The sequence below is a fragment of the Pinus tabuliformis genome, chromosome 7 (genome assembly GCF_031772625.1).
Source record: "Pinus tabuliformis cultivar Carrire ecotype Pingquan chromosome 7, CPIR1, whole genome shotgun sequence".
Lineage (NCBI taxonomy): Eukaryota > Viridiplantae > Streptophyta > Pinopsida > Pinales > Pinaceae > Pinus > Pinus tabuliformis.
The window spans coordinates 2,025,884,272-2,025,906,506 of NC_142293.1; the positions used below are offsets into that span (position 1 = coordinate 2,025,884,272).

Consider the following 22,235-nt stretch of genomic DNA (forward strand, 5'->3'; position numbering starts at 1 on the left):
ACTTAGCGCTGCATGTCTTTCTCAAGTTAGCCAACTCCTGAAAGTGTAACTCTAGGTCCTTCTGGTCGAACCTCTTTATAAGTCTCCTCGTGAACTCAGTGTAAGAAGTGATGGTGATGTGTCCTAAAGTAACCAACTCGTGGTACCACCACTCCTGCGCATCTCCATCCAAGTGCAGAGTGGCGATCCAAATAACATTCGTTTCTCGCATAGGGTTCAGATGGAGGTAGGTATCTAGCTTCTGTATCCATGCCCTTGCCGAACTCCTAGCTGATCGATCAAAGTTTGGAAGTGTAATCTTCCTTGCCAGCTTCTATGTATTTTGGTTCTGATTTTGCTGACCCCCTCTGGATGATTGTCCCACTCTTGGTCTGTGTTTCTCCTTCATATCAATGTTGCATGAAGCGAGGATGCGGAAGCGTCATTTTCCAAATATCTAGGAAGAGAAGCATCTCGGAAGCGTCTACTATATATATATATTTTATTTTTTTTGCAATTATATTCAAAACAAACATCCCAAATACCAAATTAGTTGTAGAAGACATGAAATCATGCATATTTTTACACAAATCAAGATAGATATGGCATCCATTGTACATCAATGATTAATTATTCCAGCATCAACCATCTACAATTTAGATTCCTCTTCTCTTGTCTAGCCTTTGCCTCTACTTCAATTCTATAGGGATTTTAGTCAACATTGCCTAATTTTGATCAGACAACTTAATCCAAGCCTTATAATATGGTAGAGAAAGCTCAACATGCCTTATCAATGATTTTGACTTGATTGAAGGGTACATAATTGCTAAGGCCATGACAAAGGAGTTCAACAATCAATAACACCAACACTGGGGTGCATATAGGGCTTGTTGCTCTTGATTAAATGCCAATCACATGCCCTCATACATGATATAATCCAATGAAACGCCACAATCCCATTGATCCTGAAAACTGTAAAGTTTGTTGAATTTTGAATGGGATATGAAATTCTATTTTCTCCATATGGAGTCTGATGAGGTTGGAACCACTCTCAAACATCTTGAGCAATGTTGCACGAAGCGGGAGCGAAGCGGAAGCATGGAAGCGTCATTTTCCAAAAATCTAGGAAGCGAAGCATCCGCGGAAGCGTCTGCTATATATATATATATTTTTATATTTTTTTGCATTTATACTCAAAACAAACATTCCAAATACCAAATTAATTGTAGAAGACATGAAAACATGCATATTTTTGCATAAATCAAGATAGATATAACATCCATTGTACATTAATGATCTAGAATCTAGATTCTTCTCCTCTTGTCTAGCCTTTGCCTCTACCTCGATTGTCTAGGGATATTAGTCAACATTGCCCAATTTTGATCAAACTACCTAATTCAAGACTTAAAATATGGTAGAAAAAGCTTAACATGTTTGATCGATAATTTTGACTTGATTGAAAGGTAATTTTTTGCTAAGGGTGTGCCGCGTGACAAAGGAGTTCAACAATTAACACCACCAACGCCAGGGTACATATAGGGTTTGGTGCTCTTGATTAAATGCTAATCGCATACCTTCATACTTGATATAATCTAATGAAATGCCACAATCCCATTGATCCTGAATACCTGAAAACTGTTAAGTCTGCTGAATTTTGAATAGGATATGAAATTCTATTTTCTCCATATGAAGTCCAATGAGGCTGGAACCACTCTCAAACATTCTGAGTCATTTCATGGTAATGTTAAAAATTTAAGTAAAAGGATGAAAATGAAAAATAAAGGAGAATGTCACTTTTACTTTAAGAATTTAACATTACCATGAGGGAGCATCTGCTATATTTATATTTTTTTTTGCTTTCATTTGTCACCCTAACCCAAGGTGGACCCACCCCCAACAAGCAAACTCACCTAAAATTTAAAAAAAAATTGAAAAAAAAAACGATTTTCTAAATGCTTTTCCGGAAGCTTTTCTGGAAGCTTTTCTGGAAGCGTCCTGGAAGCGTCTGGGAAGCGCCTGGGAAGCGTCTGGGAAGCGTCTAGGAAGCGCCGTACGAAGCGCGCTTCGGCGCTTCGGAAGCGCCAACGCTTCCAAATTTCCAGGAAGCGTCTAAAAATTTCGGAAGCGCGCTTCCGGCCAAGCTTCCTAGGCGCTTCCGTACGGGACGCGCTTCGGGGCTTGGAACGGGGGGGGGGGGGGGGGGGGGCGCGCTTCGTGCAACACTGATCTTGAGTCATTTCATGGAAAATTTAAGTAAAAAGATGGAAATGAAAGATAGAGGAGAATGTCACTTTTACTTTAAGAATTTAACATTACCATTTGGGAGCATTTAGGAAGCATCTAGGGAGCATCAAGGGGCACCTTGGGAGCATTCGAAAATTGTAGTTCCTCATAGAACATTTCGAAATTTCCCCCCAAAAAAAAAGCCCCGCGGAACCATCTACCTTCTCTCAAATCCGCTCACGATCCACGGTGGATACACGCTCGAACCTCCACAGATCTGCACCTGATCCTTTCCGGATCTGCAGATCGAGCAGTAGGAACTGTAGATCGGGCAGTGGGAACCGCAGATTGGGTAGTAGGATCCACGGATCGGGCTCCCACAGATCCAATTTTGCAGGAATCGCCAAAAGTAGGAGGAACCGTGGATTCGATTTTCCGGTTCGTGGTTCCGTAGAAGGATCGGTGGCAGATCCGTACGGGACGCGGATCTGCTTTTGGATCCTTGGGGGAGGACGGTTCTTGCAACGCTGCTTCATATGACAAAAGTCTCTAAAGGATAAAACCATCCCGATCATACTTGTCAATCCCATTTGCAAAGGAACTCATCAAATCTTCAAAAGTGTCTGACTCTCTCTCCCTTTCCGGTTCATCCAAAAAATGAGGCATGGTAGGGCAACTAGTCTGACCATACGTAAGGGTGTTATCAGGTTGCACTATGTGTGCATGTGCATGGCTCCCTTCTCCAATCCCGGAACCACCTTCTCCATTGTTGAGTTGACCTCGCTGGTTCTGTATTTGCATTCCCATCATCTGCTACATCATCTCTAGAACTTGTTGATTCGTTCATCAACTATTGGTTCTGCCTCATCAACTCCTCTAGAAACTAATTTTGACCATTTTGTCTAGGCTGCTCGTTGCCTTCTCAGTTCTCCGTGTGCTCTATGGCATGCTCAAGCTCTGTATTTGAGAAAGGGCCGAGCTCTTCTCCTCTATCACAAGTCATGACCTCTTCCTCTCCCTCTATCGTTGCCTCTATGAAACACTACTCCTTGGTACTTGGGTGGCATCGCTTGCTATTTTGCCCACAATTGGCTAAGAACATGCTTTGATACCACTGTAATATTCCAACTAAGAAATAATGGTGAAAATCAAGAACATGAACTGGCTACAAGTAAGAATTCAAACATCCATGCACAATTAGTAAGCCAAATGAACTTGTTGGCATTATGATACAGGTATTGTCCTTGATGGCAACTCACTCAGATGAAAGTTCACAGTGTAGCAGGTCAACAACAAAGGATTACAGATCAGACTCCAAAGAGTGAAGAAAGAGAGGTATACATTGGTTCACTTTGTCCAAGGCGCGTATACACGCGGTTTAACAGAACAAAAGTAGCGTATAATGTATACACACACTTTCACAGGAGGAAAAACACATACATGTTGGAAAACCAAGTTTTTGGTCCAAGGTATTTGATCCAAGGTATTTTGGTCCAAGGTAATTGGTTCGAGGCATTTGGTCCAAAGTATTGACCCTAGGTATTGGGTCCAAGGTATTGGTTCTAAGTGGTTTTGGTCCAAGGTATTGAGAAAACCCTAAGAGTATATAAGGAGGAGAAGATCATTAGGCCATGGTGTGCAAGCAATGAGATTCTAAGGAATACTTCTATCTGAAGTATATATTATGTTGCAGGGTTATGTTTGGGACTGGATCTGAAATATTCATGTGCACCTTGAGTTCAACATTGGATCAGGAATCATGAGACTTGAAATGACTTATTCTTGAATGATTTGATATTGGTTGAGACCAGATCTGATGTTTTGCGCCTGTTCTATTTGTTATCCATCATGATCTGGGTTTGTCTGAAGTCTGGAATTGCAACAAAGTTCTAAGTCAAAATTTGTAGATCTGTACGCAGGTTCATCTCAGCCAAAGGGCGTGTACATGCAGGTTCGACTCTTTCAAGTAGCGTATACAAAAAGAAAAGCTTCTTTTCAGATCTGACTGATCTATCTGATCAAATTCTATTGTTTTACTGCTGTCTGTCAATGAAGTCTTCTTAGATCTGAACGTAGAACTGTTGTATAAGGAAATTGAGTCTGATTGATTGAGAAGGAAGGGTGATCCTTGTTGCTATCTGTTTTGAACTCTGTAATATGACAGTAGATCTTCAGAATGTCACTGATTGGTACAGTTTGTGGTTCAGAAGTTTATGATTTAGTATCTTTAGAGATATACGCAGGTTGGGTTAAAGGAAGTATCGTATACACGCAGGTTGGGTTCAACCAAGTAGCGTATACACTCTAATGCATGATTTTTGAGGTTACAACTGGTTCTGGATGATGATGTAGGGTTCTGGGTTCAACACAGTGTTCTGGTGTTAGTGATCTGATTGTTCAGATTATCTGAATATTGGTTGATGCAGTTTAAGTTTAAAAAGCTTTGATGGGTCTAGTGTGAAAATTTGATGAAACATGGCCTTCAGCTTGTGGTGTTGTGATCCAAGAGTATCCAGTCTGAAAATTCATGAAACGTGGTCCCTGGTGGAAGAGTGGAGTTTTCTGTAGGCTGGCACCTACGTACTAGTAAACATATTGGCTAGTACAAGAGCTAGGGGGTTGTAGCTCCCTTCCAGTAGAAGCTGGAAAACGAGAGAAGGTTGTAACCTTCTGTAGGTAGAAGCCTGCGTACTGGTATGAGTCTGCACCAATACAAGATGGTAAACATATTTTCTTATTATTAAAAGAAGACAGAGACGACATCAGCAGGGTGTCTTTATCCACATTGGGTTTCCACCTTAAATCTTGGTGTTCATGTGTGTTGCTTGTGTGTGATGCTTTAGTATGCTTTTACTGCACTGTCTAATAAATCTCTGATATACTGGTTTAAGCTCAACACATGATAAACTGTCTAAATCACAAGTTCTCTGCATATATGCTGGTTTCTTTAAGCAAAGTCGCGTGTACATGCTAGTTCACTTCACTGAAGTAGCGTATATAAATCTGTTTGGGAAATAAAATTATTAATCTGATAATACTGATTCACCCCCCTCTCAGTATTATTTCCAACATAGCTGAGCAAGATAACTCAGCTAGTTTATTAATATTCGGAAGTTGAGTATGTGAAAATTTTATCACTGCAGCAACTGATTTACTTTTACTACTTATTTCATCATAAGTTATTCATGAAATTACTTCAATAAACATTAAAATAAATACTGCTGCAGATATCACATCGTAATACAGAAAAAAAATATGCGCATATTGACACAGTTATTTTGTACTAATGTCCCCGGAAAACCCAATGTGGGAAAACCGATGCAGCAAGGGAGGATTTTATTATTCAACAATTTTCTTGTACAACAGGGTGCCAAACTGGCTTACCCACAGATAGACAAACTTCCAGCACTTTCCTAAACCTAGCGTAGGCCCTACTGACCTCTGCTACAACTTGAAACCCTCTGTGTCAGCCTACTGAGGCTCTGCGCAATTTTTGCTGCCTCTGCGTGGCTTCCTCTGGTTCTGCATCTACCTCTTCTGCGTTGATCTCCCGTCTCTTTGTTTCATGTTTGCTGCCTCTTGACTGCTCTCCAGATCACTGGTTCAATTTTTCAGCAAACCTCGCTCCAGAAATTGAACTGACTAGTCTCCCTCAGTGTGTTCTCCAAGTGCCCCTCAAACCTCCTCTTATACTTTTTCTGTTGACATCTCAACGACCGAGATTAAGTCCCTAATCAACGACTATGATTAGATCTGACTTGATCCATGTCTTTTGGACCATTCTAACACATATTCATATTAATACACATTAATATTTTATTTTTCCTAAGTTTAGACTTAGGGACTCCATTAAAAATATTAATTATTTTAAGATCTCTTGATCTGTTTAGAACTTGCCCAAACCCTTTTTGGGTATTGGAGATCTCATGTGCCCCAACCTCTCCACCAAATTTCGTGTCTAGAGCACATCCGATGCTACCCTAAATCAACAGAGTACACAATAGACAAGAAAGATAGAACCTGAGCTTGCTACTACATGCTGTGCAAAACCTAGGTGAGAAAGTGATGGCTCAATTGCTGGAAATGTCTCCCTCAATATATGTGCACTTCCTAGAAAACATTGTTGCTGCTGCTGAAGAAGAACTTGAGTTTTTTCCCTCAAAATTTCTTAGAAAAGATAGACTAGAGCTGCTCACAACAAACCCACAAAAACCCAGAAAAATCTTGAGCTAATTCCAACTGACCTAGAGAGCCCCAAAAAAGTGCGAATTACCTAAACTGACTAGCTCTGTGCACTGCAAGAGAATCATTGTTGAGTGAAGTACAAATCCTCCACTAAAATCCCTTTTAAATCCTTCAAAATTCCTCTCCAAATAGCTCCTTTCTTCAGGCTCCAACTGCTACAATCTTTGCTCCTCCAAACCCCTGTGCAACCTCTGCTTAATAGCCTCTGCGCACACCCTGAAATAAACAGAATTCAGCCCTACAATACACTCCGCTTCAACCGTGCAAAATGGTACCAATCTCCATCTTCAAACAAGGGAAATACTCCTGGAAATGCCCGAAATCTCCAATCAACTGAAGCTACTCCAAATAGCTAATGCGAATTGCCTTGTGCGCCTAAGAGAACACACAGAATTGGGTGAGGCTTATGCAGTCAGCTCAAGGGAAGCCTTGAATTGGACTCCCAAATTCCTCACTAGGGAGATACTCAAAGTTCTCCACAATGAGGGTGAAATTTCGCTTGGAATTCCTATGCTAAGCAACGCTCCTCTTCTTGTGCTCAACAACTCCAAGAGATTTCGATCATATGAGCTAGATAGGAAAAAATATGCAAATTAAAGGGCGTCCATGCACTATTTATAAGTGTTGATCCTCTCTCCCTTGGTGGGACTTGTTACGCACCAAAAGTGGGTGACACCCATAGGAGAAAATTTCTCCCAAATTTGTCTTCAACCAGCAACCAACAACCCCTTGTAGCCACCATATTGCTTGATGTGCCACCATTTTCCACCACCTAAGCCAACCATTATGTTCCCTCGCCCTCTGTTATGATCATATGTTTGAAGGTGGGCCTTCCAACCCCAAAGGTATGGCTTTTCATTATGAAATTGGGTATTTTTGTTTACTTATTAGGGACACATGTGGACATGGATTAGTGGGGGGGATTTGGTGGAAATAATGGGCTTGGTCTATACTCTTGTCCCCTTATCCAACTTGGTGGTTAGTCTTGTATCCTAGTCTCGTGGGATTTACTCTATTGGCTACTAGCTTTAGGAGTGGCGCTACATGGGAAACCTCGATTTTGGCTATGTGGTTCCGCTTCTAGATACCACATACGTCACCTACTCCGCTCATTATAACCCCTTTTAACATATTTCCCATCTGGGTCCACATTTGTCCATTGGGTCCACAAGGAGTTAGCCTCCTCCTCCCCTTGTCCACAGATTGGGTCGGGCATGGAACGATGCACTGAAGGTTGATGCAACTAAAAAGAAAGTTAAAAGCATAATTTGGCCACTTACAATAGGAAATGTACCATAAAATGCAAAAGATGGTCGGGACATAAAAATTTAGCGTGTAGGAAAAAGCCAAACATGAGCTCTTCCCCTTATCATCATGGGCATCATCTTGGTTCATAGGGACATTGTATGAGCCCCCTGCATCATTATGGAACCCATGATTGTCCCAACCCCTAGTGAGCGATGATCTGTCCAACGTTAAGGGGGTATTCACTGCTATATCATGTGCATCATGCTCTTATTCCCCAGAGCCCCAAGCAGTTTAAAGGAAAGAAAAGAAATAAAAGGCAAAATGCATATGAAGAAGGGTGGAAAAACAAAGGCCGGGTTAACTCATGTACCACGATTTCTCCCTCCTACATCTATACACCCATGTGTGGGCTTCCCTCATTATAGCTACCCTTTACCATGGCATGTGGCTTGGAGCCTTCCCTATTGCCCCACTCTGTTTCATCATTTATTCACATGCCACATGCCACCTGCCATTTGACGAATTTACCATGGACCTGTCGATCCCTTAGAGGTTGAAACTACTTAATAGGGTCTTTGATTAACCTCCTTCTTAAGCTTGGGGACACCTATACATTCTAAAGCCCATTTGGAAGGGAATGTCACTAGGAAGCGTCCACTTGGGCCCCTGCTTTGTAAGACTATTTACTCAATTACACTAGTGAATTGTCATATTGGAAGATGAGGAGATGCATTGCATCTTATACAAGATTGCAGGTGGGTCTTTGCCTGGGGTTTGGCCTCCCTATATGGGGTCCAAGCCCTTTTGAGGGTCATGATGGCACTCGTAGGGTGAGCGTTGGGAGTCGTGGGCCTCCTCCACGACAGAGCATTGATTGCCACACCATGGAATCCTTCAACACCACATTTGGCTTGTTCATGCCCCACTCATGCAAAGATGATGATGCACTTGGACCACATTGCCCAACAGGCCACATACTTGCACCATACACTTGGCATATGATCCAAGGCCCAAATGGGGTTTTGTCTCACCTAGGGAGACATGGGAGGGCTTGTATCATCATTCTAGCCCTTATGGATGAAGAATTGACATGTTGATCCAGTTGGAGATCCAAGAGACAATTCACTGTGTCCCACAACAGCTTGGGAGCACCACTGATGTTTTGCTTGGAAACTAAGGGGTTGGAAGAGCCCTCCTCTTTGATTTGGCACATGGAGGATTTGTCTACACCTTCAAATGACCCATTTGCACCATTTGTGTACTATTTTGGCCTCATTAGTTGCGCTAATTGCATAATTTTGAGCTATTTGGTGGGCTTGTCACCAATTTTATTGTTAGTTTTCACTTTTGAGTCATTTTTAGGGGTTTGTTAGGCAAATTAGACCATTCGACTTTGTGAGAGGTTCATATAAATTGTTGGGACCTCATTTGTTCTTATCATCATCACTTGGATTTCGATTTATCTTGTGAAAAGAACTCAGACCTGCAGTTGAAGGAAGAATTGGATGTTTCAGATGCATTTGGATGTTTGGAAACTTCACTATCTTATTTTGGAGCTTCTCTTTGATGTCTTGATGGATGAATATATTCACTTTCTTTTGTAAGTGATGTTTTCATGACAATGCTACATGATTAATGTGTGGAATGTTTTGTCAACTCTTATTGTGCCCTAATTGAAGTGCGAATTTTTGAAAACACTAGGATTTGAAGTATTGCATGCATTGCATGTTAAAAATTAAGTGAATGAATGCTCCTAGAGGTCTAATTGCACATTGCAGTGCCTTGATCTAGCCATTATATGATAGCCATCTCGCAAACCCCAAGTGTGGTCCTTTTCCTTCTTTAGGAAGCCTTAATCTAAGCATATCTAGCATATTGATTATTCCTTCCACCTAGGTCTTAGCGTCCTATCAAATAGGCTTTCTTGGAGAGCCCTTCACTTGCTTTTGAAGCGAGCAAACCATTATCCTTCTCCCTTGAATGGGCTTTGTAAATCACACCATATCTAATCATTGATCTCATCGTTCTAGTGGTTTCGTTCATATTGGGACTCCTCCTATCAGTGAAAGTCCGTAAAGAGAAGGTGGCATCGACTGAGGTGACAGTGGGTCCTTGTCCCATTGTTGCCATTTGGTCTATTAGTCGACCTTTAGGTACCCCTCCCAGGGCCTCCTAGATTGTGTGGTAGCAAGAACCAATCTGCACTAACTCGCACCTCCTTTTCTCTCTCCTCCTTCCTCAACTGTGAATTGTCTAGGTGGTTCGAACTCCCTCTTGTGGCCCCCGGCAATTTGATTTTCTCCTCTTTCTCTAATGCGCATGGCCTCTTGCTTCCAACAATTAAAGTGGGGGTCTACTCAACCCACTTCTCCTAAGCTTCTAACCATCAAAATTTCGTCCTAATGTCAAAATTTCAAAATTGGAAATATGTGTAGCAAAATTATTTAGTGGGGATATCACATCCATATCATGGGTGTGGGTATCAAACTTTTTCTATTCTTATGCCTTTACATGAATATTATGATTAGTAAGTATCACTATTATAAATGTTTTACCTTTTTACAGTGGTTTAAACATGTAATGAAGTTCATTAACAAATTTAATAATCAGTGATATTAAAATTAATAGTAAGTAATGTTAATAATTGATTTGTAATTATTGGATGGATACCTAGTGGTTCCTATTTTGGACAGAGGAGGATGTTTTGTTGGAGGTTCCTTGACACCTACTCCATCTATTTTTGAGTAGGGCCTTGTGCTATCTGCATTAGTGTTCTATTCATTTGAGGAGTGTGCATCCTTTTGAGCTACCTTTTGCATATGCATGAGCAAATTTCCCCGTTTAGATGGAGTGCTTCACCTATAGGCTATTCTGCGCAAGGTCTTATTTATGGTTGGGCATCTTTCACCTCTCTAGTCTTTCATATATGGTCATTCACTCACTTTAGGACTGTGTATGTACCAGTGTTGCAAACATCCTGATTTTATCCTGAAAAAGTTGTGAAATCACAATTTTTGGCCTCGCTGATGTTGGCCGATTTTTACCGATTTTTTCACAATTTTTACCGACATTTTTGCGATTTTGATGCTTTTTTGGTTTTGTGGACCTTTGTAGATTTTATCCTGAACATTGAAAACTGCAATATAATTTGTACAAGAGCTGAATTCCCATACAATAACCTACAGTACATCCTAATTCTGCCAAAAGAAAATTAGTCGATAAGTAACATGATTAATAGATTGGGTTGGATGGATTATGTATGGAAGATGCATATAAAACCATTAGCGTGTAAATGAAATGCTCAAGCTAGGTTTTAAGAAATTGGAAGTTGTTTGGTTGTTTGAATTTTGAATACATACATTGACATTGTTTTATAGATTTAGATGATGAAAAATTTAGAAAAATCCTAATTTCTCATGGAATTGTGTCAAATATATCCCATATTTTCATCAGTTTCTGACATGTTTACAATTCAAGAACAGTTGACAGTTATCTGGTACTGTGCAGGAATGCCCTGTTGGGACATATAAAGATGTCGATGGGTCAGATGCTGCACTTTGTCTTCCTTGCTCCCCAAAAGAACTTCCTTATCGTGCCGAACACATTTATGTTCGTGGCAAGTATCTTTGATATTTTTCATGCGTTTTGCCTCCTATATTTTGCGATTATCTTTGCATTTGTTTAGGGCTACTTGCCATGGGTTGATAATCACATTAACTTGAATATGCTTGATGGGATTTATTCTAAGCTTCATTCTGCATTCTGGTGGGAGATTGCTGTTAAGTCCCAATTAACAGTTGAATGCATTTCATATTTTCTCAAGTGACCTAATAAATTAATAGTTTATAACTTTATACTTCGATATGACTGCTTTATCTGGTTTATTTTATTTAAGGGTGAATGCGATGAGGTTCTTAGTTTGATAAATGGCCAAGCTAATAAATATTATATACATATTAGAGAGACACAATACTAACACACTAGTGTTAGTTTCTTTTCACTTTTTATGTTGTCCCACGTGCTCATCTTTGGTGCCTAACATATTTGTCACCGGCTTATTTTCTTTAGTAAGAACTTTTTGGTGAATTAAAAACTAGATAATCACAGACAGCAAGTGAATTTTAATTTATTGTGGGAGCAGAAATCTTCCAAAGCATCAGTTGTTTTCTGTAAGCAAAGACATGTTTATAACATTTGTTCTTAGTAGAGTGTGCTTGATTCTGGGTTTGCCAGTAAGAACCAATAGTTTTTAACAAAGTTTATTGCCTTACAGGTGGTGTGACTCAATCTTCCTGCCCATATAAATGTATCTCAGAGAAATATCGAATGCCACATTGCTATACTCCACTTGAAGAACTTATATACACATTTGGAGGTCCATGGCTGTTTGGACTCCTCCTCTCTGGTCTACTGGTGCTTCTAGCTCTTGTTTTGAGTGTTGCACGAATGAAATTTGTTGGAAGTGATGACCATTCTGTTCCAACAACTCCTCATGAATCACAAATTCAGCATTCTTTCCCTTTTTTCCAATCTATCGATGAGGTAAAAATGTAATGCTTGTATTATGTGTCTATTTGTATTTTGCATGTAAGTTAAGGATCGATTGATGATTATTGACCCAATATTATACATTCGAAGTGGTTTATAAGATTAATTATGGCTGATCATAACTTTGAAACCCAGGTTCGCGAAATTAACCGAGCAGAGGAATCCCAGAGTCATGTTCACAGGATGTATTTTATGGGTCCAAATAAGTTTGGAGAACCATGGCACCTGCCTCACTCACCACCTGATCAAATAACACAGCTTGTGTAAGAATTTGAATGCATGACATTTTTGTAACTCAGGAAAGAAAATTAGAACTGCAACTTTGGAAAACTGACAGTAGATATCTAAATCCAAATAAAGGCAGAAAAATGAGAAAGTAACTATGATATGCACATTTAAACAGAGAATATTGTGAAACCAACCTTGTTGTACTCTTTTTATATTTTTATATTTTTTTCTTTTATTCTGTATTATACGATTGTTTGCTTTGCAGAAAAGGTATCTCAACTGGCTTACTGTCAGCTTGATTTCATGCTGAGTTGTCATCCAGGTATGAAGATGCTTTCAACAGATTTGTTGACGAGATTAACTGTTTGGCGGCATATCAATGGTGGGAAGGAGCTGTATATAGCATTCTTTCAGTGCTGGTGTATCCATTCGCTTGGTCATGGCAACAATGGCGTCGAAGAAAAAAGGTTCAACGTCTTCGTAAGTATGTTCGATCTGAGTATGATCATGCATGCTTGCGTTCCTGCCGATCACGGGCTCTATATGAAGGGCTTAAGGTTAGTGGGATGAGATCCTAATAAGATGTTTTGTTTATATTATATATGTGGATTCACTTTTTTGTTTGTTGTAGCAAATGGAAGAGAGATCTTTTGTTGTTGCTTTATATAGATTGAGCACCTCTCAGAGGAATATGCTGTGTGGACAAAACAGTTTATTGGCTGTGTTCTCTTTATTTGAATTTCAATTATGGCAATGTTAGGTAAGGTTTGAACATTTGTCCAAATACTTACCAATGCTATGGATATCTCCATTTCTAGAGATTAGAGCATTGGAGACTGTTAATCAAACTTGGGAGAGAATATAGGTTCATTGCTAAATACTTCATGAACATGCAATATTTAAAAAAATTCTGGAATGTTATTCCATTAGCGCTTGTATTTGTATTTGAGTATGGTACATATGAGGAGAGGTATTAGATGATTCCAATGACTAACACAGAAAGTACAGACAAATCTAGTATTTCAAGTAGTTGATGAAAAAAACATACACAACAGAGTGATGATATCAATTCTTGAAATTTGTCCTTAAAGTCATTCTAGCCCACAGGTTATTGAATAAGCATAGCTATGGACAATCTACAATCTTGTTAGTGAGCCAATTGAAATCCTAAAATACATGGGTTTGAATGGTGGACACCAATTCCTACAAACATTCTATTTCAGTTATAGTTAAAGGTTAGTGACAACTAGAACATCCTTGTAAATGGTAAATTGAGGTGTCTGCACTTTCATAGAACCATTCAATTGAGTCGCTCTACAAAATTTATAATTACTGAAATATCTCAATATAGTAAAGCAACAATTCATCAAATGAGGGCCATGAAAGGCTTCCCATAGAATCTGTGATTGACCAAGTAACATAAACTGCTCAAAGTCTTTTAGAGAATGCATACAAAAGATGTTATTGTGAATGAAATGTCCAAGTGGGTTTGTTAAACCGTAAACTTTATAGCATTCTTTTCTTTGGGTGTGTGTGTACATGCATGTATGCACAAACAGATGAAGATAATGTTGGATGATGTGATTTACTCACCAAGTAACCAACAGATTGACCTTAGTCACCTAAATTAATAAACAACATGTTAGTACATGGTGCATATCATGAGTCAGACTAACAGTATGTGGAAGATGCTAGTCTAGGTCATGACTTAGTTAATATATCACTTCTTAATTAGGCTGTAGTTAAGTGGAATATGAAGTGTCATGTTGAGTTGTAGTCTCATATAATGCATTTTTGAATAAAACAGGTAATATGTTTTCACTCTCTCTCGTTACATAAGTAATGGATATAGGTCACTTGGATCACTCCTGCCAAGACCTTGGTCCTAAGATGGATTCTCTTGAACATTTCATGTTGCTAAGGGATGGTCTTATTATTAGAACTGAGTGTACTAGGAAGCACTAGATGCACAGGCTCCTGAGTACTTTGCATCAGGTTAGAGTTTATTCAAAAGATCAGAGAGGCTCTACCAGGTTTTCCGTTTACAGGAAATCGAGTTGGAGGCACACCTCCATTGTCTTTAGAAAGAGTTAGGAGGATTCCTCACCATTTTCTTCTCGTACCTGGACTAGACGTGTCTAGCTCTCCTCCTAAGGAAAATATTGGGATTGGGATGTTGCATTTTCCACAACACTTCAGTTACAGATCTATGTCTAAAATCATGATCATAAACACATTGAAATACCTCAACACTAGCACTTTGCACAGCGGAAAACATAAAGCTATGAATCAATCTCGTGCACATTACAACTTAAAACTTTTAAACCCACTACTTGTTATATTACAAACTTTAATACAACAGTATTAGGGCTCCTGTACCAGGGATCATGGCCCTTACATACAACCCTGATAGAAGGGCACAACTAGAGCTTGGTGTGAACAACTATGACCACCAATCTACCTTGAATAAGATACACTTTCTGGTGTGGAGCTCCACAACCCTTTCCGTCCACGTACCTTGAGGCTTGAACACATCTAGTGGGTGCTTTGCCTCCCCATTGTGAAAGTTTGGAAACCCGAATCCTATTGCAACAAACTGGAAAGTATTCTCCTAATTGTTAATTAAATTTAACAATTTATTTACTGTTTCCTACAACAAATACTGAATAACTCACACTGCAATCTACACAAATAAACTGCGGAAGAATAAATGCTAGCACACACATAAAATAACAATTATTTTTGGACAAATGTCCCTAGAAAACCCAATTTGGGAAAACCGGTGCAACAGTGAGGGTTTTATTTATTATGCAGTAGTGAAATCTGAGTACATCTATGGATGTCCAATTTGCTATTCTAACAACAAGAAAATCTGAGTTAAACACTGAAGGAAATTACCCTTCTCCCACAGGCAATCTCTGGCTCGAATTTCCCTATCGAAAACTCGACCTCTTGGAGCACTGTGTCAGCCTCTACGCTACTCTACATAGCTAGTTGGGATGGCTTGCTCTGGACTGAGGTTATATGAAGTCGTTCTGCCTCTGGAAGTTGAGAAAATCGTCTCTCCGACCCTCTTAGACTCCTTCTTGGCCTCTGGAACAGAGAACGGATTTTTCTCCTCAACAAATCAATCTGCATGACTAAAGCACTGTGCAATTCCTCTGTGTTGCTTCTCTGGGATAATTCGACTCATTTGCTGCTGCCTCCCCGGACCTGGAAAATCTTTCCTTTGACTCACTCTACCTGCCCCTCAATCACTGCTTCGATCTCACTGGCTCTCTCTCCGACAACTCATTGCTGCTACTCTGGAAATCGACCTGCTCATGAAATCGAATTGCTGAATTGATTTCTCCAAGCCCCATTGAATTCTTCTTATAATCCTTTGTTGAGACTTCAATGACCAAGGTTAGATCTTAATTGATGGCACAGATTAACTTGAAGTCAATCCGTGTGAGTTTCTAGAACATTCACACCTTTACTTAATTAATTTTAATTAATTAGTCATATTCCCTAAGTTTAGACTTTGGAAATATTTGAAAATTGACTAATAATCTAATTAAGTCATTTCTAGGAGGAATTTCCAGAAACGATTTCTGGGTTTTGGAGGTCTCATGTATTCTAGCCTCTCCACAAAATTTTGTTGAAATTTGGTACTGGAGGACAGGTGGTTCCCTAAGGCTTTGATCTTTGGCCTATGGAAAAGTGTCCAAAAGAATTTAATTTTTCTCCTAAAGTGACTTTATAATTTTTATAAAGTCAAATCCAAATTAAAAGTGACTTTAAGTGATAAAGTTACTAAAGTCTAATTTTAAAGTGACTTTAATAAAGTCAATGTAAAATTAGAAAGGAAAAGTGACTTTGGAAATAAATGACTAAGTGGGTCTTTATTAAAGTGGGGTGAATTAAAAAAATAGAAAGTGAGATTTAAATGAGCATTTAATCTCAGCCCTAGATCTCAATCTATTTCAGCCATTGGATTTAGGGATTCCCCAAAAGTCACTTAGGGTTAGATTAAAGGAGGAAAAGGAGGAGAAGGTCATTCATTCTTTCATGAGCAGATTGAGAGAGGGAGAGCAAGAAAGCAAGGGAGATTTTTTGACAGTGAAGAGGAGGCAGCAGCTTGGCACACATTCCAAGGCAGCATTCCAGCAAGTTCATACAGCTGAGTTAACACACAGTGAAAGGCAGGTTTTGGGCATGTTTTTCTAGAAAGTTGGCTCAGATTCCAAGGAGGTCGTACAACAAATTAGCACAGAAATCGAGGAGCAGAAAGTCTGAAATTTGCTGGCATGTTTTTCAAGGGAGGCCGTACAACAAGTGGCTGTACCTTGGCATGCAGTTCTAGGCAGAAATCTGTACAACTGTATTTCTGGTTTTTCTGCACGCAAATCGAGGAAATCCATACAATGTATTTATGGCAGCTTGCACGCCTTTCTAGGCAGGCTGTACAACAGCATTTAAGGCTGAAATTTGGCACAAAAATCGAGGAGGCCGTACAACATTTATTGCTGTTCTGTTTCGCTGTTTGCAAGTTTTTGCAGTTAGCTGTGAGGCACGGAAAACGAGATAAGTTGTAAAAGTTTGCTTGCTGATTTTTTGCTGAATACTTCTCTCACTGTAAAAGCATTTTCTAGAAATAAGGAGCTTTCGAACTGGTTTTCCCCAAGAGTTGTAGGGGGTTTTTACAGGATCAACTTGACCAAAAAATCACTGTGTTTAAATGTGTTGAATGGCTGTTTGTATGTGCTGATATTTATTTCTGCATTTTCCAGCATTCTGTAATTTTTCCAGAATTTGTATTTGCAGCAAAATTTACTTTTCAGTTGTTGAATGTATGGATATGGGAAAGGGCCTTTAACTATTTTGGAGAAATAAAGGTGAAACTGAAAACCAGAGTGGAAAATGAGAAATTTTTACATGGTGTTGGAGCTTGAGTGCTGAAGTGCAGTTTGGGACAACAAGGAGGAAAATTACAGCGTACTGATTTTTGACTCAGAAAATTCCAGCAAGCTGATTTTTCACAAACAACAGTTTTATCCTTATTACAACAGTGCTATTTTTCAGCTTTAGGACAACAAAATGTCATTGGGATTGAAGGTAGAGGATAGGTTGGATGGGCATACCAATTACAACATTTGGAAGGAGAGAATGCAGAGTATCTTTGAGGAGGCAGAAGTCTGGGACATCATGGTGCATACTACACAGAACCCTGTTGTTGTGCCTACTGATGCCACTCAGTTGGCTGATTATAATAAAAAGAACAACAAGGGTAAGAGACTAATTCTAGACGGGGTCAAAGACCATTGCATTCCTCATGTGAGAGGAAAGAGAAATGCCCATGAGATGTGGACAACATTGTCCAATCTCTACCAGAGCACTAATGAGAACCGGAAAATGGTCTTGAAGGAGAAGCTGAAGACCATTAAGATGGGTAATGATAGTGCAGCTGGATATCTCACAAAGATTACTAATGTGAGAGATGAGTTGGCAGCAGTTGGAGAGGTCATTCCACCCACTGAGTTGGTGCCGATTGCAATGAATGGCCTCCCCCGTTCATGGATGAACTTTGCTGATGGGGTTTGTGCACGTGAGACCCTTCCCACGTGGGAGAGGTTTTGGGATGATTGCATTCAGACAGAGATTAGGAAAGGTCAGCTTGGGGCAGCCAAGGCAGTTGAGCAGGATGAGGATGTAGCACTGTTGGCAAGAGGCAAGAAAGGCAAAGGGAAGAAGCAGGGTTCCACAAGCAATTGTGGGGGCAAAGGCAAAGGTAAAGGTAAACAGGGTAACACACAGAAAGACTATTCCAAGGTGAAGTGTTGGAATTGTCAAAAGCACTGTTTTACAAAACGGCCGAATCGACTCCGACTCGGCGGAGTCGATGGCCTGGGCAATGAAAAAGTGTGCAACCCGGCTCGGTTGACCGAGTCACATATGACTCGGCCGAGTCATTGGATGACTCGGCCGAGTCATATGTGACTCGGTCAACCCGGCCGGGTCCGTTATGACTCGGCCGAGTCAATGTAGGGACGGCTGGGCAGCGTAACAGCTAATAAAATTTCACTTTTTATGTGATTTTTGCAAAAGTTAAATGCAGTTAATGGATTCTAAAGGGTAATTGTAATTTGTTAAATGCTTTTGGGGTCCATTTCCCCCTCCCAAACCCTATTTAAGACAGCCAAATGCTCTCATTCACTCACAACAGTCTTATGCATTTGAGTGAGAGTCTTCTTTGAGAATTAGTGAGCAGTTCTTGAGCTTGTTTTGGAGCAGCAGTGAGGAGTCTTGGAGGAGCATTGTAGCTGGAGTGAGGAGCTTCTTGGGCAGCCATTTGGAGCAGCATTGAGGAGCTGATTCTTGGAGCAAGCTTGAGGAGGCAGTTTGTGCCTGGAGGTATTTTTTTCCACCTCTATAAATCTGTTTTTGCTTAGTAAATTGTAGGTGCATATCAAGAAAGCTTAGAGAGTGTTTTTTGTCAAATAAATGAACAGTGAATCAATTTTTTTTTTTTTTTTTTTTCATTTTCAGATTGTTTTCCTAGTCAAAAAATGGCACCTAGAGCAAAAGATCCTGCTTGGGCATATGTTGAAATGGTTGATAGTCAGATGCATTGCAAATTTTTCCATAGGAAAATTAAGGAAGGTCCTGGGGGGATTAATAGGCTGAAACAACACTTGGCAGGGATTAGAGGCCAAATTACCGCATGTCCCTCATCAGAAATTGAGGAGATTAGAAAGAATTTGTTGGCCAACTTTGAGAAATTTAAAGAAGATAAGGCTAGGCAAAAAGAGATACGGGCTGAAATTGGGAGGAAGAGGGAGATACAAAGAATGATGGCTACCAACCCCCACTGTGATTTTGAGGGTTCTTCCTCTATCCCTCAAACTGAGGCATCCAACCCTTTCCGTTATGTTCCTCCCTCTTTTGGTTCTGCTCAAGATAAGGGAAAGGGTAGAATGAATTTGACAAAGGGTGATGTGACTATCAAAAGTTATTTCACTCCCTCCTCTCCATCAGATGCACATGGTCCTGAAGTTAGTAAAGGTCAAATTCAGCCCACTTTAGATGACCATTGGAAGAAAGAATTGAGGGAGACTGCTTGTGACTACATAGCTAGATGGTGGTATGATGCTGATATCCCCTTTAATGCTGCTCGTTCACCATATTATGAGCCTATGTTTGATGCCATACATGCTGCTGGAAAAGGCTTCAAAGGCCCTACTATGCAAGAGCTAAGGGGGTTTCGTTTGCAGAAAGAAATTCAATCCATTAATGAGTATTTGCAAGAGTTCAGGGACTCATGGGCAAGAACAGGGTGTACCATCATGTCAGATGGATGGAATGATCAAAGAAACCGTACCATCATAAACTTTCTTGTCTTCTGCCCACAGGGAACCATGTTTTTAAAATCAGTTGATGCATCTGATAAGGTAAAAGATGGCCACTTGTTGTTTCAGCTATTGGATGAGGTTATTGAGGAGGTGGGGGTGGCTAATGTTGTTCAAATCATCACAAACAATGCCTCTAACTATGTTCTTGCTGGTAAACTGTTAGAGGAAAAACACAAGACCATCTTTTGGACCCCATGCGCTGCACATTGCATAGACCTCATGCTTGAGGATATTGGAAAATTAGATTGGGTCAGAAACACTGTAGATAATGCCAAAAGCATAACAAAATTTATCTACAATCATACACTGGTTTTGAGTCTCATGAGGAAACACACTGGAGGCAAGGATATTATTAGGCCTGCCATCACTAGATTTGCTACACATTTTTTGACATTGCAATCTATGCTTTCCCAACATAGAAACTTGCAAAAGATGTTTTCCAGTGATGAATGGAATCAAAGCAATTGGTCTAACAAACCAGAAGGCAAAGAATTGAAAAGGAAAGTCCATGATGAAACTTTTTGGAGAAAGGCAGCAGAGATTGTGAAGCTTGCTGAGCCACTAGTTAAGGTGTTGCGGTTGGTGGATGGGGAAAGGTTGGCTATGGGCTTCATTTATGAGGCTATGGATCAAGCAAAGGAGCAAATAAAGACAACATACAAGGATAGAGTGGCAAAGTATGGGCCCATTTGGGCAATCATTGATGAAAGATGGAACAATCAACTCCATCGCCCTATACATGCAGCTGGGTATTTTTTGAACCCACGGTATCATTATAAAGCTAAGGAGTTAGGAGCTTTGAGGGGGGAGGTCAGAGATGGACTGGTTGATTGCATTGAACGCATGATCCCATCAGAGTCTGATCAGCAGGAGATACATCAACAGGTCACATCCTTCAGCAATGCAATAGGTACCTTTGGGAAGAACCTAGCAAAGATTGCAAGAGAAGCAGATGAGCCAGGTAAACAAAAATTTCAATTTTCAATTTCTTAATGGTTTTACAGTTTTACTTTTTTTATTAAAGTTTGTTAAATCATTTATAATTTGAAAGTTAGATATAATTTGTAATTTTGTTGAGCTTCAGCCTTCATCTAACTCATAATTCATTACACTCCTATGTTTTTTGCAGCACAATGGTGGGAGGCCTTTGGTGGCCAGTGCCCTCAATTGCAAAGGTTTGCAATTTGTATTTTGAGTCAAACTTGCAGTGCATCTTGGTGTGAGCGCAATTGGCCTGTCTTTGAGAGGATTCACACAAAGAAGAGAAACCGTTTGGAGCAAAAACGGTTGAATGATCTAGTTTTTGTCCAATACAACCTTCGGCTCAACCTGCTAGTGGTACTGGCACCAATTCTACAGTTGCAGTTGGAGACGATGATGATGAGGAGGAGCCATGGGGCCCCTTGTCTGACTCTGATGATGATGATCCAGAGATTGGTCGAGATGATCTTGGCTCCTCTGGCAGTAGCTACTAGCCAGTAGTACTAGTATTGGAGTCTGGTCACCATCACAGTTTACTTTCGTTGTAGAGGCCATTTCTAGCCTCCTTGGTTATTTGTATTTTGTTTTGAGTGTTTGATCATGTATGACAGTTGACTATGTATTGCCATTGGGTACCATTTTGATATAATGGATTGGTTCATGAGCCTACTTTGATCATATGTTGTCTTCCATCTATATTATAATGCTGTGTGTTTGGAAACATGAATGAAAATCTTTAAAATTATGTTTAAAATATTTAAAATTATGTTTTTTTATAAAAATAAATAAATATTTAATGTATTTTTTACAACGACCGAGTCATTGAAATCGAGCCGGCCGAGTCATTACCGAGTCGAAGTCGGAGTCGGAGTCGATCCTCGGCCGAGTCGGAGTCGGAGTCGAAGTCTTAAAACATTGGTCAAAAGATGGGACACTATGCAGTTGTGTGTCCAGAGAAGAAGAAGAAGAAGAACCAGAGCTTGGCAACTTCAGCAGAGGTTGAGGACTTTGTAGATCGTTTTAACCGGGAGTTTGCGTTCATTGCGTGCGAGTCCTCTAGTGCAGGATCACCTGCCACACAGGTTCAAAGGGAGCATGCTTTTCCCTCGATTAGCGGAGCATCTTCGGGTATCTGGTATGTGGACAATGGGGCTTCACGTCACATGACAGGAGTCCGTGAGTACTTCTCAGAGCTTTCAGAGAGTGGCACTGATATAGAGGTAGTACTCGGTGATGACAGAGTTGTTAGAGCAGTCGGGGTGGGGACACTGACATTTCAGAGGGAGTCCAAACCTCCCTTGAAGGTGTCAGATGTTCGTTATGTGCCAGGGATGAGGAAGAACCTCTTATCTATCTCAGCTTTGGAGGACAGAGGATATGAGGTACTGTTCA

The 22,235-nt window shown here is 40.1% G+C and overlaps 1 protein-coding gene across 2 annotated transcripts in view; it reads left to right on the forward strand.

Moving 5' to 3' along the window:
* Positions 1–22,235, forward strand: part of LOC149256630 (uncharacterized) — a 396,827-nt gene that overhangs the window by 264,284 nt on the left and 110,308 nt on the right. For both annotated transcript variants that reach the window (XM_089460804.1, XM_089460805.1), the window contains exons 14-17: positions 11,203–11,311; positions 11,969–12,237; positions 12,379–12,506; positions 12,794–13,028. In XM_089460804.1, coding sequence (XP_089316930.1) covers positions 11,203–11,311; positions 11,969–12,237; positions 12,379–12,506; positions 12,794–13,028 — 741 coding nt within the window. The remainder of the gene's footprint in view (positions 1–11,202; positions 11,312–11,968; positions 12,238–12,378; positions 12,507–12,793; positions 13,029–22,235) is intronic.